The sequence below is a fragment of the Capra hircus genome, chromosome 16 (assembly GCF_001704415.2).
Source record: "Capra hircus breed San Clemente chromosome 16, ASM170441v1, whole genome shotgun sequence".
Classification (NCBI taxonomy): domain Eukaryota; kingdom Metazoa; phylum Chordata; class Mammalia; order Artiodactyla; family Bovidae; genus Capra; species Capra hircus.
This window is the reverse complement of record NC_030823.1, coordinates 32159556-32182977: the sequence shown is the minus strand read 5'-3', so window position 1 is coordinate 32182977 and position 23422 is coordinate 32159556. Positions and strand designations below refer to the sequence as shown.

At 48.5% G+C, this 23422-nt stretch overlaps 1 protein-coding gene across 6 annotated transcripts in view; it reads left to right on the top strand.

Moving 5' to 3' along the window:
• SDCCAG8 (serologically defined colon cancer antigen 8) overlaps positions 1-23422 on the top strand; it is a 243569-nt gene that overhangs the window by 218935 nt on the left and 1212 nt on the right. For 2 of the 6 annotated variants that reach the window (XM_018060257.1, XM_013970100.2), the window contains 2 exons: positions 13620-13746; positions 15500-15597. The exons of 1 other annotated variant lie outside the window; for it this stretch is intronic. In XM_018060257.1, coding sequence (XP_017915746.1) covers positions 13620-13746; positions 15500-15559 — 187 coding nt within the window. In that variant the 3' untranslated portion in view covers positions 15560-15597. The remainder of the gene's footprint in view (positions 1-13619; positions 13747-15499; positions 15598-23422) is intronic. 3 more of the 6 variants (XM_018060258.1, XM_005690561.3, XM_013970101.2) reach the window with 2 other exon arrangements.

Here is a 23422-nt window from a genome sequence, read left to right as displayed (position 1 = left end):
CGCTCGTGGAGCCCGGCCGACCCTTCAACCCGCAGAGACATCATTGCCCGGCGCTGGGTGGGACCTGGGCAGACGGCTCCCTGAAGCGCCGTGGCCCCGGAAGGCTTTGCCTGGTGGGCTCTTGGGACGGGCGAGGCATGGGAAAAGACTCGTCCTGGGCATGCACAGCCGCTCCTAAAGCCATCTACAGAATCTCACTAAAACTCTCTAAGATGAAGCCTTTTATTGGTGGCATCTAGGATGGGAGGGGGGCGAGGGGAACCTACCGTCTCTTTGGCAGTTGCTCTTTTCTAAAGGAGGAAATTATCTCTGGGGTTCACGACTTGGGATACAGAGTCCTCCCATCACTCTGGGGGTTAGGGGTTGGAAAGATGTCAGTATCCTGCCCACTTAGGGGTGGGATACAGCCTGAGCAGAGCAGCAGGGTAAGGCTGCGGGACCACCCCCGCCTGCACCCCCCAGCACACACCCCTGCTGGCACTGGCTGTCAGGGCAGTGATGTCTACTGCCCTTAACCTTGCTTCCCCCACCGCAACCACTAAGGAACTGCCATCTAAAGATTAAATGCTGGATGGACGATTTAGCATGTCTGGGGTTTTTTCTTAAAATCTGGGCACTGTGGGGTGTAGAGATTCCTAGTGGGACTCAGGTACAACTCTGTACCCACTGCAAGGGGCCTGCAGTGTGCTGCCTTTTGTCACGCAGAGTACTTCTTCCCCCCACCCCCCACCCCAAGGCCTCTCCTTTCCCTTTTCTTCCGCCCATCTTATTCAGGGCCCCCACCCTCTCTGAGACCATCCTGTGGTGATACCCTCAACCCTCTGAGTTGAATCCCATCTCCCTTGCTATTTCAAAGACTGCATGTTTTGTTCACACAGATGACTTCTGCTCGGAGCACCTGAAAGTTGATTGATGACAAGGAGATGGTGCTAGACGTTTTTATTCCAAAGCAGTCTCAGTGTCTGTTCTCTCTGCTGTCTTCCTCAAGGCCGCACGAGCTACAGGGGGCATTTTGTTTACTTGTGCTACTTAAAAAAAAAAAAAGAGCATGGAGTGTTAGAAGCCTGGACTGGTTCTCTTGCCACTTCTTAAAATTCAGAATTTTGCAGCCTGAACACGAAACAATTGATGTAGTTGGTTCCTTCTCTCCCACGATGGTGCATAAATGGGCAGGATCTGACTTCTGTGCTGTTTGAGCCCACTAGCAACCACATGAACCCTCCGGCAAGCCTAATCACTCTGATCTGCCATGGACCTTCTAGCTGGAAGAGTTATGCCATCATATTATCCCAACACTCTTCACTGTGTGGAGGATCCCCTTTTACTAAATGATTTATTACTCTTAGCAGAATTCCTTTGGCCGCACATTTTATTTCTGAGTCACTCTGTTCAGCTCAATTGGTCGCCTTCAGTTACCGTGGCAACCAGCAGATGGGGTTCTTTGACAAGGGTCAGCGGGGAGGCTGCCTCAGTGTAGATGGGAGAGACGCTAAATAAAAAAGCTCTCAGCATTGACAGTTCCGTAGTGGATGGCCAGGAGTAGTTATCGAATTACTTGCATTAAAACCTAATTAAACGTGTGCCACTAAGTGGTGACTGAATCCAGTTACTTACCCGCCAGGGGCTCACTCTCATTTCATCATACCTCTGTGACCAGTCTGACTACCTCAAGGGTGGGGCTCTCCAGCGGACAGGATCAGAAGGATCCTCATTGCAGTGTGGAATCTAACACTCCAGGACCACTCGGCCCCAGGAGGATACCCTCAGAACAGACTCTTCCTGAAAATGCCACAAAGTGCAAGTTTTCATAAGTAGGGAATGATTTCTAAATAACTAGTGTTTGAAGAGAGTGCTCAGGCTTGGGTTTAGGCCAGGTGTGGCAGGACAAGTGGTGTGGGCTTTTCTGCTGTTACTTTTAAGTGGCCCGCCTGGATTCTACTCTGCAAAGGTTGTGATTTTCAACAGTTTTCAATCCTCTGTCCTGTTTTTCTTTGCACAGTGGGGTGATGCTTACCATGACCCTGCTCTTGCTTTATAAAGAACTGATTAAGGATATCTGAGACTTAAGGCAAACGGTGTTGGTTTATCAGAGTCTGAGATTCTTGCCATGTCCGCTCCTATGCCCGCTGTTTCTCTGATGTGGATTCCTTATGAGGCTCAGTCCTCCAAGGGAATTACAAGCTTAGCTGGTCAGATAGCACATGCACTTTAAGACTGCAGGGTAGCCACCCAGCAGATGTTCCTAACTGACCTGAGGGGAAGCTCTGCCTCCTTTGCAGAGGCAACTGTGTTCTCAGCAGTTGGTTCAGTAGAGAGCTGGCAACACTGTCAGGGGCTCCAGGGCAATGCCAGGGCCCTTCGAGTGCTCTTCTCCGGCTTGCCCAGGGTCCTGTGGCACCAGAGCGGCCTCCAAGGAGTTTTCCAGGCTGGTTTTGGGGCCTTCAGCCTCTGGTTCCTGCCCCCTTCATGCCAGTGCCAGGCTGTGGACTAGGTCAGTGTGGGTCCCAGACCAAGGAGTAAAGAAGAGAGGTTGAGAGTGTTTAGAAACTGTAATCACAATCAGGTACTACACAGGCGTTTTATTTGTCTTTCACAGAACTATCAGTGTGCAATCGAGGGGAAGTGAAAAAACAGCTGCAAACCCCAACGTTCTCAGTTCTCTCCACTGAGCTAGTTAAAAAAGCACTAAGCTAGAGAATGCCTTCTTTTCCCAGCCCCGGTGTTAAAAAATGGTTGTGGCAGCCGTTTCTCAGTACATTGTCCAGTGTGTCACCTTCTAAGGTCCTTGCCTAAAATCCTTATTTTTCAGTATGGAATAGAAGTCGGGCCTTTCAGAAAATGCTGAAATGGGTTTTGAAATGCTGCCGAGCACTAGATCTGGAGTCAAGAGATATGGGTTTCAGTCCCAGATTGGCTCTAGACAGTCCGTGTGACCTTGGATAAGTCATCTGTACTCTCTGGGCCCCAGATTCACCGTGATGGGCAGGACTGAATGGCCTCTAAGGCGCCTCTCGTGTCTAACATGACCTGACCCTTTTGAAGAGAAGAGCAGGGGTCTTTTCCTCACTGCTCTCCTAAGCCACCACCTGCTTTACTCCACAGGCACCGAAGGCTCACTGGAAATTAGAGAGAATGAAAAATTAAAGTGCCTGTTGTTCAGTTGCTAAGTCATGCCTGACTCTTTCGAGGCTCCATGGACAGTATTCCGCTAGGTTCCTCTGTCCATGGGATTCTCCACCCCATGGAGTGCGTTGCCATTTCCTATTCTAGGGGAACTTCTCAACCTAGGGATCCAACTCGTGTCTCCTGCCCTGGCAGGCAGGTTCTTTACCACAGAGCCACCAACGAAACCAATAAGTGGGGGTCCTTACAGGAATGTAAATTGTCTTTATCAGAAATGTAAACTCTCTCCAGAATTGCATGACCATTAGAATGAATTTCTCCATTGAAATCGTTATTGAAAAGAGTAGATTTGAGCAAAGGATATTTAAACAGCAAACCAGCCATAGAAACTGCCTGAATTTTCTAAGTGAGGATAACTGGCTAGAATGTGTTCCAGCTTGCTGAGCACACGGCTTATTCTCACTGATTCTGTATGGCCACAGTAATGAAACAGAATTTCATAAAATGTGGCAGCAATTTTTAAGCACTGGAACAAAGTGTACAACTTTAAATTAATATGGTTTATTCACCAAATTAATTACCTAGAGCAGTAATTAGGGTAATTGGGTTTTCAAAACTTTGACTTGGGCAACCTAGGTGTACTGTTCCGACTGCATAGCTGGCAGTATTTGAAGACAGGAACACAGTAAAATTCTGTAAAGTCATAGGATCGTAGAAGTTTGGGAGTTCAAAGAGAACTTAGTCATCTTCTAGCCCAGGGGCTGGCAAACTTTTTTTCTAGAGGGTCAAGCGGTAAATATTTTAGGCTCTGTGGCCATATGGCTTCTGTCGCAAGTCCCCAGCTCTGCTGCTCCTGTGCAAAAGCTGCTGTAGACAATACGCGAGTGGAGCGTGGCTGTGGTTCAGCGAAAGTTTATTTAGGGGAACTGGAAGTTGAATTTCATTGGATGTTCATGTCACAGAACATTGTTTTTCTTTTTATTTTTTCAGTCATTTAAAAAATATACATTAAAAATATTCTTAATGTACAGGTTGTACAAAAACAGACAGTGGACCAGGCTGGACTTGGCCTGTGGTGTGAAGTTTGCTGATCTATTTCTAGCTTATTCTGTCATTGCATATGCGAGGAAATTGAGGTCCAAAGTGATCACACGATTTCCCTAAGTTTGTATGACTGACAGCAAAACTTAGGAGTAGACTAGGATAGTTTTCATGGGCTGCTTTGATGATTAAAATTGGAGCCTCACAGAAAAAAATTATTCTCCAGAAGAAGTCATTTTGTATATGATTGATGCTGTGAATTATAGCATACCTGTGGTTCTTAAACTTGAGAATTGATCAGAATCACCCGGAAGGCTTATTAAAACATATATTGCTTGGCTGCATCCCCAGTGTTTGTGATTCAGGAGATCAGGAGGTATTCTTTGCTCAGTTTTAAAAGTGGAGAACCTGAGGCTGAGAGAGGACAAGCCTCGTGCCCAAGTAAAATCGGTAGTTTGTGATGGGATTTTGAACCTCTGCCTCCTGTTTCCGAGTCAAGTCCTCATTCATCTCTTCTAGGATTCCTTTAAGTGACAAATTTCAATAGCATACCTAAAATTATTTGATTGACATGTGATGTTCTTACGGCAACAAAGTTATTAAATATTAAAGTGTACTCACACTGTAGATGACATTACACTTATTACATTTGGCATAGACATTTTCTACTGGTAAGTGGTTTGCTTCTGACACATGTATCCAGCACCTTGCTAAGTGCTGGAGTTGGAGAGCTGAATAAGATCCCATTCCTGTCCTTGAAGATGTTCATTGTTCAGTGGGAGAGGCAGACCAGCAATGACTGTAGTTAAGTGGGGATAAGCTGCATGGGATAGAACAAGTTGTGGAGGGATTTAGAAGGTTAGGGACTGATCAGAATCAATGTGGGCAGAGAGGAAGGAAGCAAGGAAGACTCAGAGACAGGTGAGGAGGGGTGGTCCCATCCATCTGAGGGAGCGCAGAGGGAAGAGCATGTCATTTGTGGCTCATTAATCCTGACTCTGCCCGCTTCTGGTTGTCTGGTGGTGGTGGTTTAGTCACTAAGTCATGTCCAGCTCTTGTGACCCCCATGGACTGTAACCCTCCACTGTCCATGGGGTTCTCCAGGCAAGAATACTGGAGTCGGTTGCCATTTCCTTCTCCAGGGGATCTTCCCAACCCAGGAATCGAACCCTGGTCTCCTGCACTGCAGGCAGATTCTTTACCAACTGAGCTATGAGGGAAGCACTCTGGTTGTCTGAACTTGGGCAAATGACTAACTTCACTGTGCCTTGCTTTTCTCATGCACAAAATACAGATAATAATAATGCGTACTGTGTAGGATTGTTATGAGAATTAATTTAGCCAATGAGTACAGTACTCCTTGAGTACAGTAGATATTAGAGCACTCTACTGGAGCTTCCCAGGTGGTTCAGTTGTAAAGATTCCTCCTGCCAATGCAGGAGACATGAGTTCAGTCCCTGGGTTGGAAAGATCGCCTGGAGAAGGAAATGGCAACCCACTCCAATGTTCCTGCCTGAAAAATCCCATTTACAGAGAAGCCTGGCGGGCTACAGTCCATGGGGTCACAAAGAGCCAGACAAGACAATGCCTAAACAACAACTGGGAAGAGTAGAGAACCAAGTCACATTTTACAGTCACAGTACGTGCACCTTTGAAATTCATATGTTAGTTGAAAAATTGCTCTTCATTTACATGAGGAAGCCCCTCTCCCAGGGAAACTGTGGGTCTGAGCCTTTTGAAAACACTCATCTCTGGTCTGAAAACATTTCAGGACAAAAGACATTTTACCATAACCGCCACCGAAAACAAACAAACAAACAAAAAACCACCCACTGTAGTTTGGAGGGAGCTCCCAGGTTAAATGTTGAGTGAAACTCAAACCTCTGATCAAAAAACATGCATGCATGAAGTTACTGGCCACCTCTGGGGTAAGTAGGGAGCTGGGCTGGAGAAAAACATGTAGGGAGTGGCCCCATAGCACTGGCACCACGCTCACAAGTGTTCATTTGATTATTATGCCTCATAACTTATTTAGACACTGCATATATTTTGTATGTATCACATACAACATACAAAAATTTAAATATATGTATTCACTTGCTTTCACAGTATTCATAGCAAATGAGTGTCTGAAGCATAGGACCAGAGCTGGCAGCTTGCACTGCTTCTGTTTTGCATAAGATATTTTTCCCAGCCCACTCAGCTCCATAAAGTTGTTTTGTATTCCACCACTTGCTCCATCTTATCTTACAGTCGTGCATATTTTTCTTTTAAATGTTGGTTCTGGTCATGCCTGCGGGGTGTGGCAGAGAGCATCACTGTTGGACCAACAGAAGCGTGCTTGGGCCTAGCTCATGTCCCAGGCTCCTTTCATCGTATCTGCGTCCTGGGCCTTCTTGTTCCCATCGTAACTATTGCCCCTGCAATATGCAGGCTACGTCTCTTAGTCGTGTCTGACTTTTTGCGACCCTACAGACAGTGGCCTACCAGGCTCCTCTGTCCATGGGATTCTCCAGGCAAGAATACTGGATCTTCCCTGCCCAGGGATCAAATCCTCATCTCTTATGTCCCCTGCATTGGCAGGCAGGTTCTTTACCACTAACACCACCTGGGAAGCCCAACTGTGGCCCCTCCCTCATCCCCAGTAATTCCTGGGGAGCCTTTGCCCAGGCAGGTGCATGCTGAGCACCCTACTCCAGCATGGGCACAACTGCTCTTCTCCTCCGAGAGGCCCCAGTCTACCCAGCGGTGACAGGTCCTTAAGGAAATGGACCCTGTACCCGAGATTAGGATGGTGACCCTGGCCTGGGTGCAGAGTAGCCTGGAAGTGTCCTGCCTTGTGGTCACCCTGCCCTGTGAGGCAAGGGAAGCTCCAGGGCTTCGAGGGAAGGGATAGCTTGGCCTGGCTGCAGCTCCACTGGGCACTGGGTCAGTACTGTACAGACATGGGCACATCCTGGAGGTCTCTGGGAGAGGAGGGGATTCCTGCCTGTCCTGGAGATGAGGTATAGGCAATGGGAGTTGTTTACTTGATCAGTCGTGTCCTACCCTTTGTGACCCTATGGACTGTAGCCTGCCAGGTTTCTCTGTCCATGGAATTTCCCAGGCAAGAATATTGGAGTGGGTTGCCATTTCCTTCTTTAGGGGATCTTCCCTACCCAGGGGTTGAACCCATGTCTCCTGAATTGCAGGTGGATTCCTTATCACTGAGGTACCTGGAAAGGCCAAGCCTTGAGAAAGGAGCATCCCACTTAGGGGTTGAGCTTGGAAAGCTGAAGATGCCGCTCTCTTTCCTACTGTGTGAAACCTCTGCATGGTTGGCAAGCTGTTGGCTTCTCCTTGGAGGAGGGGGCTTCTGGCTGAAAGGCTCCTCCGCAGGTCCCTGAGGGCAGCCCCCCCTCTCTCCTTTAATTACGCCTGGTAGAGGGAATAGCTCAAAACAAGGGGCCTAAACAGAACATGAAATTGCAAACTCTCAGGACAATTATGCTGAGACTTGAACATTGAAAACCAGGCACTTCCAGCCCTTTGAGATCGAAGTCCTCTGAAGACTTTGAGGAGCCATAGTCCAGGCAGAGGGGCCCCCAGCTCGTGGGTGGAAGGAGCATAGGGTGCCTGGGGGCCGCTGACCGCAGAGGCTTGAGAGGGGGTGGGACCACCCGGAGGGTAGGCCAGGGTGCCTGTGTCCACCTGAGGAGGCACCCCTTCAGGTGTCCCCGCCACAACCAGCTCCCCCACCCTTCAGAGCATCTCCCATTGAGCTGCCTCTTCTCTCAGCACTTTACCTGGGGTGGAATAAGGAGGCCACTGAGCCGGTCTCCCAGGCTCAGGCTCACCTTGCCTGCTTCCTCTGCCTCCAGGAGGAGGGCTGCCTGCTTCCCTGGGTGCCTTCCTGCCTCCAAAAGCCCAGCTTCTTTTGTGCTGAAGACGTCTTTTCTCTCCTCCAGTACATCCTGCCCACTGGCTCAGGTCTCTCCATCCCCAGCTCACACTCTTGCTACCTTGTGATCAGCCTAGCCCCTGTCTAGGATAATCACCACTCTCCCGTTCCTGTAACCGGCTTCTGCCACAGCCTCCTTCTGAAGGGAGGGGACACTTACCAGCTGCCCTGCCCCTCCTGGGAGATGAGCCTCTCCCATCTCCCAGCCTTCATCCTCTCTCCTGGCACCCATCAGAGTCCTCTGGCTCCCTGCCCTCAGCCTTGACAGGAGGCTGTTCCCCAAGACCTGGGCCTGGCCATGTTTCCTCTCTCTGCAGCAGAGGTTCTCGGCCAGTAGGCAGTAGGGGCCCAACCCGCTGAAACTATTGACATCATGAGAACTGTATCCCAAGGGTTGGTTTGTTTGCTGAGTCAACTCACTGAATTAACCAACCACTAACGGTGGCTAGGAACACCTGTACTCGGCCAAACTTTGCCTCCATGCCCTACCACTTATTCCCTGGTGACTTTGTGCAGGTCAGTTGAACCTGCCATTTTCAGTTTTCTCATCTGTAAAATGGGATGATGATCCTTTAACAAACTTGAACACCAGGCTTTCCCAGCACGTTTATGGCCTCACCTCTCGGTGGGTTTGATTGGCACGGCTAAACATCCAGCCAGACCCTTTCTCAGACCCCAAGCTGAATCACTGCTGGGTGGGTGAGTGGGTGTCTCACAGGACCTCACCCTGACCCTGCACCTCCTTCCCTTCTCTTTTGGTAAATGGCAATGCCGTTGTCTGGAGCACAGCATCAGTATTTGTTAGTTTAGGTCAGAGTGTCACTAGGTCCAGCATTCCCTCCCTCTGAGCAGACCACAGCCTGTGGTCAAGCCACACTGCCCACCCTTGTCTTGGCAGCACCACCTCCCATGTGGAAGGCCCTGCCCTGGCCCCTGCTAGACCAACACTGTTCATCTTTGCACATCCCAGCTTGCCAGCCAAGTGACCTTGGACTGGTCCTATTTCTTGTCCTATATCCAGGACTATATCCTGATAGAGTCCTATATCCTATTTCCTATCCAAGTGACCTTGGACTAGTCCTATATAACTCAGTTTCCTCATCCTTAAAGTGGAGATAACAATGGTTCCTGTTTCATGAAGTTGTCACGAGCACTAAGAAGTTAATAAATAATAAGCGCTTAGCAGGCAGTAAGCACTCAGTAGACGATGGTGATGATGGTGATCTTTCTCCTAAGTGGGCACAAGCCTTCCTGGGTCTCACTCTTGCCTCTGCTGACCCTGTGCTTTTATGCGTTGGTGGTCCCCTCAGTGCAGCACCTGTTCTGTCTCCAAAATTAGTGGGGAAACTGCTAAGGCAAGGAATATTTTGTAACTCTTGATGTGTCATGAGAACTGTTTACCGAGGGTTGGTTGGTTTGCTGAATTTAACTCACTGAATTAACCAACCTTTAGTGGTGGTTCCGAACACCTACACTAGGCCTCGCTTTGCCTCCGCAGTCTGCCATTTATTCATTGTGTGACTTCGTGCCAGTTAATTGAACCTGTCAGTTTCAGTTTTCTCACCTGTAAAATAGGATAATAATCCTGGCCGTACCTCTTAGGACTGTAGTGAGTTTTAATGGAGGGATGCGCTCAGAGGCTCAGCAAATGTTAGCTGTTGTTAGTGGTGGTGGCTGCAGCTGGGATTTTGGATGAAGACGTGAACTTCGAAGGACAACAAAAATGAGAGCAGCAACCACCACAGAAAATAAAAGACAGTGTATGATGCCAGTAGGACACCCCCAAAAATCTCTTCTAACTGACAGTAATAAAGCATTTGTGAACAGTGTAGGCTGGGTTATACAGTGTTTGGGGAAAGCAGTTGCAAAAAATAACTATTTAACTTAAAAAAAAATCTGTTTTCCCAATATTCAAAATAGGCCTTGAGAGGGCTACCATTGAAATATTAATATATTTCCTTAACGAAGTCCTTTTTATGTAAAATCTGGATTGTGGCTTTATTTTTTTTTTTCAGCAAATGTGAGTTTGGGTTTTGTTGTTGTTTTTACTTTTTCTGAGCTTGTGATTAACTTTATTGCTGTAGTAAAGTGGCATGATAGAGGCTGACTCTGAAAAAAGAGGGAGCATATTTTTTAAAGGGCTTCCTTAGAGGAGTTCGAGTTGAGTCACAGTGAATCCATCTTTGGCTCTTTAGCTGTGAGGCTAGTGAGGCTTCAGCTTCCTGGAGGGAAGGCAGGACTTCCCCATGGGTCTTACTCCTTTTATCAATTGTGCTTCTGCAGGAAGGAAGGTCTTCCCTGGTGGTTCATTCACTCACGAGTCTGCCTGCAGTGCAGGAGACCCACATTCAATCCCTGGGTTGGGAAGATCCCCTGGAGAAGGAAATAGCAACCCACTCCTGTATTCTTGACTGGAGAATTCCACAGACAGAGGAGCCTGGTGGGCTACAGTCCTTGGGGTCACAAAGAGTCGGACATGACTGAGTCAGTAACACTTTCACTTTCCTGCAGGAAAACCCTGGGCAGCTGGTTTCGTGCTGATGAAAGGCTCACTCCTGGGACTTGATTGATCTGGTCTGGGTGGGGCCTGGGCTCCTGCATAACTGCTGCAGGGATCCAAGGCCCACAGTTTGTAGAACACGGCCAGCTGAGCCTCATCTAGGTTCTTCTGGGGCTCCTTTGGAGGAGGGTCTAGGCAGGAACCAATCCCATTTCTGGCTGTGAGTGGTGTGGCCAGCCCATGGCTGGCTGTTTGTGCTGTGAAAACAGGCTTTGGCTCAGCCCAGAGCCCTGGATCAGGTAGCCACTCTTTTCAGGAGCCCAAAACTACACACCAAACCCATCTATTAGCCCGAATATTATCTCATTGATCAATTCACAGAGGAAGGACCTCATGGAGGGTGACCACTCCTGGAACCTTCTTGACTTTAAGCCTTGATGGTATCATCCCTTTATCACATGTTTCTGTTTCATTTATTCTAAGCAAACATGAAGCCGTGGGCTACTACCTCAGTAACTCTTAGTCTGTGGCTTTCTCTACACCCAAGACTTGATTGGAAGGGGAAAGTCACCTATACCTGGTGGTTTACAGAGCTTCCCTGCAAATGAGGAGGTTTTTTGCTTGTCTGAGTTAAATCTCAAAGCATTAGATTGCTTCTCAAGGGAAAGGCTGTTCTCAACATCTCTGTATCTTGAATGGTGCCCACTTCAGTGCTGGAGAGCAGAGTCACCACTCAGATCAGCTGCTGGATGAGCCTGGGCATAGTGCCCCCCTTTCCCAGGTTCCCCACCCACTGAAGCCAGCTGGCCTGGCTTCTCTGCTTCCTGAATGTTCTTGCTTCTCCCAGCCTCCCCATGCTGAGGATGCTGTAGAGGAAAACTTTGGTTTGGTCTGATGCCAATGGGGTAGTTTTGAGACTGTGTTCTCAGGAAAAATTGCTCCACATAAGAGCATGGTCGGTGGCAGTAGGGGCAGACTGGGCTTCCCAAAGTTGCAATGCCATGGGAACTTATTTTTCTCTCCTCCCATATTAGAGGGAGAGTAATGGATGCAAGGGAGGTGGGCATTTTAATTTATATAGTACAGATGCAAGAAAGTGCTCATACATGGATGGACAGGACCAGACTGTAGCCCAGGCTCTGGGCGAGGGAGACCCTGAATCTGGTCCTAAAGTAAAAGTGAAAGTGTTAGTCACTCAGTTGTGTCTTACCCTTTTCGACCCCACAGACTATAGCCTGCCAGGCTCCTCTGTCCATGGAATTCTCCAGGCAAGAATACCGGAGTGGGTTGCCATGCCTGCTCCAGGGGATCTTCCCGACCGGAGATCGAACCCACATCTCTTGCATCTCCTGCATGGGCAGGTGGGTTCTTTACCACTAGCGCCACCTGGAAAGCCCCTTTTAAGTATTTTGTGTGTTCCCTGCTCAGTCGTATCTGGCTCTTTGTGACCCTATAGACTGCAGCCTGCCAGGCTCCTCTGTCCATGGGATTCTCCAGGCAAGAATACTGGAATGGGTTGTCATTCCCTTCTCCAAAGGATCTTCATGACCCAGGGATCAAACCCGGGTCTCCTCCATTGCAGGCAGATTCTTTACCATCCGAGCCATCAGGGGAACCTGGTCCTAGGCAGCTACAAACACAGGAAGGAGTAACTAAGCCTTGTCCTTGGTCCTTGCTCTCTCCAGAAGCAGCCGTGGGCAGGGGGTGGGGCATCGGCTTGTGGGCATGGCCAGAGCTGGCTCCTACCAGGAGAGCATGTGCAGTGCCTGCTAGGTGCCTGCCCCAGTATCTTCAGTTCAGACCTCTCATCCTTGCGATGTGGAATTCGGAGGAGCGGCACGGAGAGTTCTTAGGAGAGTGCAGGGGTGTGGCCTGGGTTACAGTAAGTGTGCCTGGTGGGGCAGCTTGAACAACCACCCGGAGCTCGAGAAGGGGGCGGGTCAGGCAGTAGGTGCCACCTGGGAAGTGGGGAGGGTTGCAGGCAGCAGAGGAATCTGAGGCCAGTGTGAGTCAAGTGCTAGACCACTGTTAGGTTGCCCAGGGTGCAGTTTTAGGTTTACCTGTCTCCAGATGCTGAATCACTTTTAGCAAACAAGTCTGCCCATTGCTCCCTGAGTCCTAAATGTCTGTCCTCGCAGATATTCAGTTGTGCTCAAAGCACCGCACCCCTCAAAACGCAGCCATCGGAGAGCTTGAACTGAGGGTGGGTTGAGCCCAGTGTCTGCAGAACAGTCTTCGAATTTCTTGACTCACTGTGGGATATGTAGCCTGGAGTTTTCCTGTGAAAATAGAACTTAATTTCACTGCTGGTGCTTAATTTCACTGCTGCATGGTCCATGAGGACCATGAGGAAGGGCATATGACCTACCCAACTTCTTCACAGACCAGTTCTCAGTAGTTGTTCAAGTCTAAATTTAATCCAAGGCCTGCATTTCCACGGGTGAGTGTGCTACTGGTTGTAGGAAGCCGTCTTTGGACAAATGTGGATAATAGTTTGAGTGAATTAGCAAGTCTGGAGGGGAGAGTCCATCAGCAGAATGACAAATATAGGATCTTTAAAGACATCTGGTCAGCGATGCCGGAGCTCGTGATTGACTGAGTGATTAATAATGGAAAACCCTTAGTTCAGTGCTTCCGCCTTCCCTCGCCCACATCCCCAGCCGGGGCCGGCCGTCTGCTCCAGCCTGCCAGAGACGTTTCCCACTGAACAATGGAGGCACTCAGGCCCCCTCATCTTTGAGCTCTGTGAGTTTAAGGTTTGAGTTTTTCTTCAGTTTTGTCTGTGTGCTCCCTAAATAACAACTCACTGAAAAGACTCGCAATTCCCTCCCACATTTGATAAAATTCCATTCCCCTGCAGGAGGGCATCCAGGTGCCTCTGACCTTCCAGCTTCTAGTTCACTGTCAGGAGCTTCCCTCCCACACCCAGAGCAGGGGAATACAGGGAGCCAGTGGACGTCTTTGTCCCCTAGTTCTCAGAACCCGTCTCTAATTCTGTGCTGGATTTTTCTCCAGGCTGAAGCAGCTAGACAAGCACAGCCAGGCCACAGCCCAGCAGCTGGTGCAGCTCCTCAACAAGCAGAACCAGCTTCTGCTGGAGAGACAGAGCCTGTCGGAAGAGGTGGCACATCTGAGACCCCAGGTACCGTGCATGGCACCTCACCCACCGGAGCACACACTGGGGTGCACGTGGTCTTTTCCTTATCCTTTTTTAAAATTTTTATTTTTAATGGGAGGATAGTTGTTTTACACTATTGCTTTGGTTTCTGCCATAATTCGGCATGAATGAACCATAAGTATACATATGTATACTGGGCTTCCCTGGTGGCTCAGATGGTAAAAAAAAAAAAAAAACCTGTCTGCAATGTAAGAGACCTGGGTTCAATCCCTGGGTTGGGAAGCTCCCCTGGAGAAGAGAATGGCTACCCACTCCAGTATTTTTGCCTGGAGAACTCCGTGGACGGAGGAGCCTGGCAGGCTACAGGCCATGGGGTTGCAAAAGAGCTGGACACGATTGAGCGACTAACACTAACTACACGTATGTCCCTTCCCTCTTGAACCTCCCACCTCCCACCCTTTCCCACACCTCTAGGTTGTTACAGAACCTCGGTTTGAGTTCCCCAAGTCACCCAGCTAATTTCCACTGGCGATCTCTTTTACATATGGTAGTGGAGGAAAGGCATGCTCCCAATTAGGGGAGTCCTTGTGAACAGAATGTAGGAGTCTTGTTTTAAAACAGCTGATTGGTAATTGAGCTAATGCCTGGAGTGCTTGCAGAGGGTGAGGAAATGTTACATAGATAACACACATTAACTCCCTCTATCCTTGAACACGCCTGCAAGATTGATTATTGTCTCTGTCTTACAGATAGGGAAACTGAGACTCAAACAAACGCATACAGCTAGCAAGTAGGGACACTGAAAACGGAGCTGAAGTCTGACTCCATGATCCAGACTTTCCCTGTTCAGGTTAGGTCTGTGGCCAGCGGCAGGGGCAGTGGAGTTGGAGGATGGAATGAAACCATCTTTTCCCACATTGCTTCTCTTCCTGTCTAAGAGGCTGGGCTTTTTACCCCATTGAGTAGTCAGTTAGGATGAGGAGGTGGTCCACGGGCTGGCCGAGGCCTCAGCCTCTAATTAGGAGTGTGCCGGGGTGCTCCACAAGTGCCTGGGGGATGCCATGCAGCAAGCGCTCGGAATGATTAATGGGGAAAATGCATCTGGAAGTGAAAATGATGAGAAGTCATCTCATTCTATTTCCAAAATGACCATGAGCCCAAATACCCTTTCTGGGTATTACCTTACCCTTACCATACCCTTTCTGGGCAGGGTATTGAGGAGCCACTGTCCTCTGAGTGATTTTTCCCACTCAGCTCACCAGACCCCACCTGCAAAGTCCTCAGTGGTTCCACAGAGTGAGTGAGCACCTCCAGGAACCAGTCACTGAGCTCAGGCCCTGGGCTGGAGACACACCTGCACTGTCTGCTCCCAAGAGGCTGTTCTACACACCCTACAGTCACACGGTCATCCAGGAACATGGGTCTCAGGGCCTCTCCCCACACACACCAGACAGCATCTCTGGGAGCAGGGCCCAGGAATCTGCATCTTAACAAGCTGTTTGGAGAATTCTGGAAGACACTAGGGATTGAGAGCCTCTGAAAGTGTTGGGAGGCAGAAAGAACAGAGAACAAGTCCAGAGTGCATCCCTGTCACTAGGGCCTGGACAAGTTGAAGTCTCTTCTAAGCCTCAGTGTCTACCTCTGCATACCAGCCTAACTCAAAGGGACACTGGAAAGCCAATGAGGGCGGCTGTGAGGTGCGTGGCAGGCTCTCTGGTGGATTGCAGGTGAAGAAATGTCAGGAGTTTTCTTTTCCTCTCTCTTTCTCAAACTGGAGAAGGTCCCGGGAGAAGCACAGGTCGGACAGAGATCCTGTGGGGCAGCGGCCATGGAATGATGTGCACTCCTGTCACCCTGCTCCTCCGACGTGCCCAGGTACCTCGTCCTGCACTTGTGTGGCCCGACCACGACCAGAACTCAGCTTTCTGGGCAGGTCCTCGTAGTGGGGTCGGGGAGTGCTGAGTGGCCCTCAAAGGAGGGAGGCCTGGGTGGTGCCAGCCACAGGTTGGGGCCATCGGGCCTCCAGGCAGCTGGAGAAACTCAGGGCATGAGTGGATCTCCTGGCCTCTGAGAGCCGAGAAGGACTTCAGAATGTGGGCTGTGGAGAGTCTTGCACACAAGCTCCAAGCATGTGGCAGCCTCCTCTCCACTCTGGGCCAGATCGTCATCCTCTGGGGTTTGCCTTTTAACTCCCCATCTGCCTACCTTACAGTCCACTTAGAACTTAACACGGATCATCCATGCTTAGAAATCTCATCCAGGGCTTTAAAAAAACCCAATAATTGCCAAATGGATTGTGAAATTTCTGTAAAATGCATTTTAAAAAAAGAAAAAAAGATAAATTCGTCAAAATTCTTCAGAAAAATCAGCAAAGCTTTTTTTTCTCCCTTTGCCTGAAGCAACAGAAATGATTTGACATCCTATGCTATCTGATACTGGCCCATCTGGCTCGTCTGTAAAGGGATCTTTCAGATTCAGATATTACATTTGGAGTTATTTTAACGTGGGCATGACAAAGGAAATTTGGTCAAGAAAATCCTGGCTTTCAGTAGCAAGTCCTAGTGTTCAAAGACGAGGCAGAAGCCCAGGCAGGCTTCTACTCTCTAAATCAAAGCCTACCCTTTGTACCCGAGTGTGGTGTTTGGACCTATTTTTGCCCCAAAATGAACTTGAACTGTTGTATTTAGCTTCCAATGAGGCCTTGAGGATGCTGTTTGTCCACAGCAGGTATTCAGAGGGTGCCTGCTGCCTCCTGAGGGTTCTGGAGTGACCAGACACGCCACGTCCATACCCACCTTTCTCCCAGAGAGAGTCCTCTGGTTTATCTCTGGTTCCAGGGTGGTTTAGCTAAAGGCTTCCATTTTCCCAGCCTGGATGAATTAAGCACGATAACTTAATTTTGCACGTCAGCCTCTAAAAATCTCTATCCATTGAATTCTCACAAGAGAATGGATATTTTCTGGCCTGGGCAGCTGCTCTAAAGCTGAGTCACATCCCTCCAATTTGCTCCTATGCCTCGGTCCTGTGCCGAGGCAGATGACAAGTTCGGGTTGGCCTGTGGCCTCCGACAGGAAACATCTAGCCTGTTCAGAAGGCTTTATTATTCTGAATTGTTTTCTGCTGAACTTCTGAAAGATGCACAACAACATGCCTGGCCGATGGTCACAGTCCTAACTGCGGCTGTGACGTTTTCTGGCCGTGAGAGCTCCTGTCTCCTCTGAAGCACTGCTGGCCTGTGGTGGCCGGTCCAGTGAGAGCTAGGACCAGTGGACATGGCTCAGTCTGCTGACCACCAAGTTCAAGGCTGCTTTTCTGACTTGTTCTCAGTTTAGGACTGATGAAAAACAAGGGCTTTATGAATCTCCTGCTTCCCTCTTGGAGAAAAAACTTCTGGAAAAGTAGCTTTTAAAACATCATGAAATGCTATGTTAGTTCTTCGGGAGAAATAAGAGATGTGAAAGCACTAACCCAGCTTTACACTGCAAACACGATTCTCCTCTGTTCTTTTCAGGGACCAGTAGAGGACTGGCTCTGTGGTAGTGCCTGTGGTCGGTGGGGGTTGTGGGGGTGTCTAGTATGTGGAACTTGGGTCCCAGAGGAGTTTTGGTAAGGGCTGACAGCTGGGAGCCGGGTCAGAGGTCTGTGACCCAGGGCCTGGGGCTCTAACATCTGGCCAGGAAGGGTGGCTCCAGCTGGTAAGGAAATTAGAGTCTTTTCTTGGGGAGAATGGCATCTGAGAGATGGAAGAGGATGGAAATTATCTGTCCACTTAGAGGATGTCATTTATACCAAGATTATTTTATTTGTATATTTCTCTGGTGGTGGATATGGTTTCAGCTGATTTGCATTCTCTGATAGCTCTGTCCCAACAGACTGCTTGACTCCATCCTCAGTGTTCAGTCTGGGAGGGATGTCTTTGTAGTCCCTTTAGATGCGTCACTTACACAGTTTAGAAAACAGCATCTGAAGCTGACTGATGGGTGATTAATCAGTTGGCCCTATGACTTTTGAGCATTTTTGGCAGTGAATTTACTTTCTAATTTGATTTAAACTTGTGTACGGATCCAGCAGACATATGTGATTATATTCAAAATCACGGACATTATCTCGCTACACCAAAGGATTCATAAAGAGAGCTGAAAACAAGCACAAGAAACAAAGACAACAGATGACAAAGGAAGGAAAGGCCCGTTTGTGACCTGAAGGAAAGGGAGGGGGGAGCCTTCAGAAACGTGAGCTCCAGGGAGCTCGGCTCAGCTCCCTCGAGTGCCTGCAAAGCAAGCTGTAGGGTCACCCGGCAGAGACTTGGAGGTGTCCACAGAGTCTGTGGTGGGCCTTCCTTGAGCCCGGGGGGGCTTCACCCAGTAAAGTCGGCACTTTCATGAAGCTAGCTACCTGCAGGACAGATGGTGCTTGATAGAACAGCAAATACACTGAATAAAATAAATTAAAAAGCCTCCTCCTGAACCAAGATTTTTTTGGAAAGAATTCTAAATAGATGAAAACAAACAATTTGATTTCAACCAAATTGTTGTTTTTTTGTTTTTATCCTGATTTTCACCCGAATTGTCAGTCTCAAAAATAAACACTGATACATTCCCAGAAAATATTTTTCAAATAAAAACTGACTCTGTTAAAGTTTGCCCTGATTCTTTCAAAACTGTGTACAAGACACTGTCAACCGAAGTGACTTGCATATTTTTTTAAATAAACTTGAACATATGCAGCTAAAATGTCATTAACTCCCTGCTGCCTGAGTGTTGTAAAAGAATGACGTAAGACCCCCTGGTGCCACATTTCTAACATAGGGGTCTTGTGACCCTCAGGGAAGCTTCCTCAAGCAACTCAAATAGCATAGTTTAACTTTTTCTTTTTTTCAACTGAAGGCCCTGTGTGTAATTAATATTGAAAAGTGCATACAGCTTTATTGAAGCCAAACTTGCTCTTCTGCTAACAGTTCACTTTGTCCAAGAGTGAATAATTTCAGAATAAGACTTATGGAAGAAAAATACATTGAATTTAACATTGCTTCAGATACATTTGCTCCACTTATTGCTTCCCGAGTCAGACATTACATTTTGCAATATAAATTCACAATCAAGATTTTAAAGGGAGCTAAATATTTTAATCCAATTAGACAAGTGAACAAAACACTGAATATTACATGTAGTGTAGATAAGTGGTTCTTGCCTTTAAAAGACTGTAATTCCGTCACATTACAACCCCAAATGTCAATGTTGTCTTTATTTTTAACGCTTTCAAACATGAGGCAGCCAGAGGCTCCACTCTCTGCTGTTGGTGACACTGTCTGTCCTTTGGGAAATTCTTAAAAATCTATTTACCATGGAAACACGGTTCGTACAAAACACAGACCCCTGCCCATGTGCAGGGGAAGTTTCTCGTGACTCATGGGATTCAAGAAAGCTGGAAGATGACAAAGTCGGGATCCCGTGGACTGTGGCAGGATCCGTCACACGTGTTTGAGTGTGCTCTGGGGAAGAGACGGCGAGCAGATGCTAGCCATTGGCTAGTGGGTCCTCCCACCTGACCACCCCTGTCTGCGCATGGGGTCCCCTGCCTTCCTCTCATGTCTCAAGTCCCAAGTCCACATCGAGGTGCTGTTTTCCAGGAAGCTAAGGAATCACTGTCTTCACCTTCTTTCTGCAAGAAAGTCTGTCCTGCCTCTACTGGTGTGTCATCTTCTAGCTTCTCTAGTTCTTTTCCTATGTTGGAGCCCACAGGCAGCAAACCCAGGCCCCAGAGTTCAGGGAAAATGGAGCTTGACCTCTGACTGCCACAGAGCTTTCATTGTCTGGGGCCCAGCCGGGCAGCCATGGGGGAAGAATAAAATGAGGGTCTGCTGCGACCTTGCTGTGAACTCCTGCCCATCTGGCAGCTGCGCCAGCCGGAGGGGAAGGCAGTTCAGCCAGAGCTTTGGTGACTTGTGCAGGGCAGAGGCAGGCCCCTCTTAACCTGGAGTCTGCAACCGTGAGCCCTGTGTCGGCAGAGAACTGCCTTCTAACAGGTCAGTGGTCACGTCTGAGCTGCGTTTCCACAGAGTTCCACAGAAAGACCGGGGAGGACAAGTTAATGACCATCCATAGGTCACGTGGCTTATATAGTCCAGATTGCCTGATATATTTGACTGCTGCTTAATCCCACAAATACCAAACTTGGTGGCTCTTTCATTAAGTTGGTTGGAATAGCATTAAAAAGAGCCTGGACTTTGAGGTCAAACTGCCTGCGTTCAAATCTCAGTTCTGGACCACTTCAGTTAAGTTTTTAGCTTCCACATCAGTCCATCAGTCAATTTCTGGTTAAAAAAAAAAAAAATCAGTAATAGAACCAGCTTCCTTTAAAAAGGGAGCTCTCTGCATTACCAGAGCCCAGAAGAGAGCACCTACCGGGGTGGCACTGAGGCCACTGTACGCTTGAAGATGCCACTTAGAGAAATCATTTAACATCTTTCTGCACAGGTGGAAAAATCAGGCCCAGAGAGGTGGAGTGAGTAGAGCTGGGAAATGAATGGGCAGGAGAACAAACTTCCAGAGACTGGTGTTCATTCCCTGGGCCTTGGGCTGCATGCAAGAGGGAGATGGGGGTCTTCTCTCCTAGGCAGCGGCCTGGAGCTCAACCCCAGCTGAGCAGCTACAGAGCTGTGGCCTGGCTCCCAAAGTGGGGGCAGCACGAGGCAGGTACTGGAGGCTTCCCTGGAGCTCTGTCAACTGAGGCCGAGCTCTGAAATACCCAACATGGAGGCTGGGGGAGGGGTTCTGTCCTCTTGAGTTAAAAATAGATGCTTTTCCGCCCAGAGGCTTGAGGAACAGGTTCATTTTTTTTTTTAATCCTGGTCAAACAGAGACAGAAGATGTACACATGAGCAAAGGAGGGAGCCAGAAGGGGAGATATTCCACTTGGAGGGGCTGCTAAGAGGTCACATGGAGACGCGTAGAGAAGAGACAGATGGAAACACGGGGCAGGCCGAGCTCTGAGCATCCCTGTGAGGCCTCGCTGGTGCTGCAGCATCCCTGAGCCACAGGCTTGGGAGAAAAACAGAGAAGGCTGGGTTGGACCCCAGGTGTGGGTGTGGATTGGGAAACAGTTCAGATCACCCAGAGAGACTCATTTTTTAAACTCTGATTTAAGTTAAACTTCAGTAAAAAATTAGACACACAAGTCAGGGTTTGTGGAGAGAAGGCTCCATTAGTGTTTAAAAAGAAAAATGAGTCAGTGATACTGGGCTTGCGGTTGGGGGGCATTTATGTCATCCATGGACAACCCTTCAGAGGGGCAGCTGCCAGGGGGCTGTCAGCCCTCTGCCCTCTAGGGGGCAGCCATCAACAACTGCAGGTGTGGCCGCAGCACCCTGGGGCCACGGCAAGGGGCCCTGGCGACAAGTCTGAAGGCACAGTGATGGGAAGAGGGTGGCTGAGGGCCCCAGCCACAGTTCACTCTGGCTGTGTCCCACTGGAACACACAGCCAGACCATGACCACTGTGGTGTGGACGATGAGCCCCCTTTCTGGAACTAGGCATGGCTGACGTCCTAAGTGATGGCAGATGAGTGGCTGTTGGTAGTGCAGTGTTAGCTGCTCAGTCGTATCCAACTGTTTGTGACCCCACGGACTGTAGGGCTCTTCCATCCACAGGAATTCTCCAGGCAAGAATACTGGAGTGGGTTGCCATTTCCTTCTCCAGGGTATCTTCCCAACCCAGGGATCGAACCTGGGTCTCTTGCATTGCAGGCAGATTCTTTATCACCTGAGCCAAGCAGGGAGGAGCCAGATATTGGCAGTAACTAAAGCTTCTCTCTCTGGACATGCTCACGGTTAGGGGGAAGAACCAAGAAACATTCTTTACTAAAGATCCAGCCATCCAGCCATCTGAGGGTGACACCAAGAACTGGTTAGCAGGAAGACAATGACATTCCAGGGTAAATTATTCATTCAGTCACATTTGCCGAGTGCTCGTGATGCATCAGGCAGTGAACAGGAAGTTCTGTGATATGAAAGTGCGGAGGAATACAGGGCTTTGCAAAACCAAATGAAAGAGAAAACCTTTGATTGCTCCCAGGATCTCAGGTTGACCCCTGCAGGAGCACTAGCAGGAATGGGCCGGGTGACGGGTCAGTTCCTGGCAGGAACTGAAGAGACTCATGTGAGAAACACCTGTTTCCTGGAATCTGGGTTTAAAAAAATCCTGCAGCATGGTTCCCTTCTACTTAAGGTCTTTACTGTCCTGTGTTGTTCCCATTATAGGTGTTGTGTTTTCTACCTCGTTTGAAATTTTTTTTTTGAAATGTGTCTGTTGTGGTTTATACTTATCCTTGTAGTCAACGATGTCCTTGAATCTCTAAAGTTAGAAAGTAAGCCACCCTCTCCAGAGAACATGGTGGGCAGGCAGTCTGCCTAGCTAGGGGACAGGTGAGCCATTCAAGCCCATCATTCACTGGTCATTTCTGTCAGGACCAGAAGGCCAGTTTGCTCATGGAGATCATGTGTTTGATGCAAACGGGCACTCTTTCTGCAGTGGCAGGGCTTTGGGGCTCCCTGGCCTCCCTGTGGCACTCCAGGAGCCCTGTGTGCACCACAGAAGAGGGCCCATCCACTTCCCCAGCCCCCAGAGAGCCACATACAGACCCCACATACTTCCTCACCATGCCTGGGGCCTCCCGCTGTGTGTGGTTGGGGGTGCACACCTGATGCTCTAATCACTGTGTCAAAATTTATGAAACTTGAGCATTAGACCTGCTCGTTAAAAAATCATGAGTGTCTCACACTGGGAAATCTACTTGACAAGTGAACATTTTCTCATTTTTTTTTAAAAAAAGGCAACTGATTATTTTTCGTATTTTTCTTGTGCAAACTAATCTTGGTTTCACTCACTGTCCTATCTTGGAAATCCTCCACAAGTAATAGTGGCTTAAGCTGGGTAGGCAGGAGCCCTGTCCACAGCAGGCAATCTTTGTTGGGGAGTGTAGAGCCCACTTGCTTCTCTTGCAGATGACTCTCACGCAGCCACACAGAGACCAGATGGGCCCAGATCCCTGCATTACCTTCCCATTTGTCTCTTGAAGTGAAAACTGGGATTCGGTAGTTATCATCTTAGCCCTCTATCTAGTCCCTGTCATCCTGGTGACTTCACGCTCCTAGAGGGCAAGTCATCTTCCCACACATGTCTTGTGTGATGTTAATTATCTCCAGTGGTTTCTGACATGGTTTAAACTAATCTGAACAGCCACGTCAGCCAGGACAGGCAGCAGTGTTCAGTACTTCATTAACCTGCGACTCCCTCAACCCAACCCTCATGAGCTAGTTTTGAAACATTTATTCCTGTTTAAAACCAAGAGACCACATCTACCAAGTTCCTTCTTCCAGCATGTGGGAGGTGGTTTCCATATGAAAATGCCTTTATATGTGATAAAACACACTGCATTTAAACATTTGGAGGTGTTAGCTTGTATCATTTCACCAGGAATTTCTTTGGGACACTTAGTCTACACCCTGGGATTTTTTTGGTCTAGTTTTCCTCTAATTCTGAGCAGCTTTCAGTAAACAGTTCCTGGCACAAATCCGTGTCTCCTTTCTCCTGTTCACAGGGGAAGAGATGGATCTTTGCCTATTTCCTGTCTTCAGACACACAACTGTCTGGAATATAGCTTGTTTTCAAATTTAGAACATTAAAATAAGGGTCCACCTTAC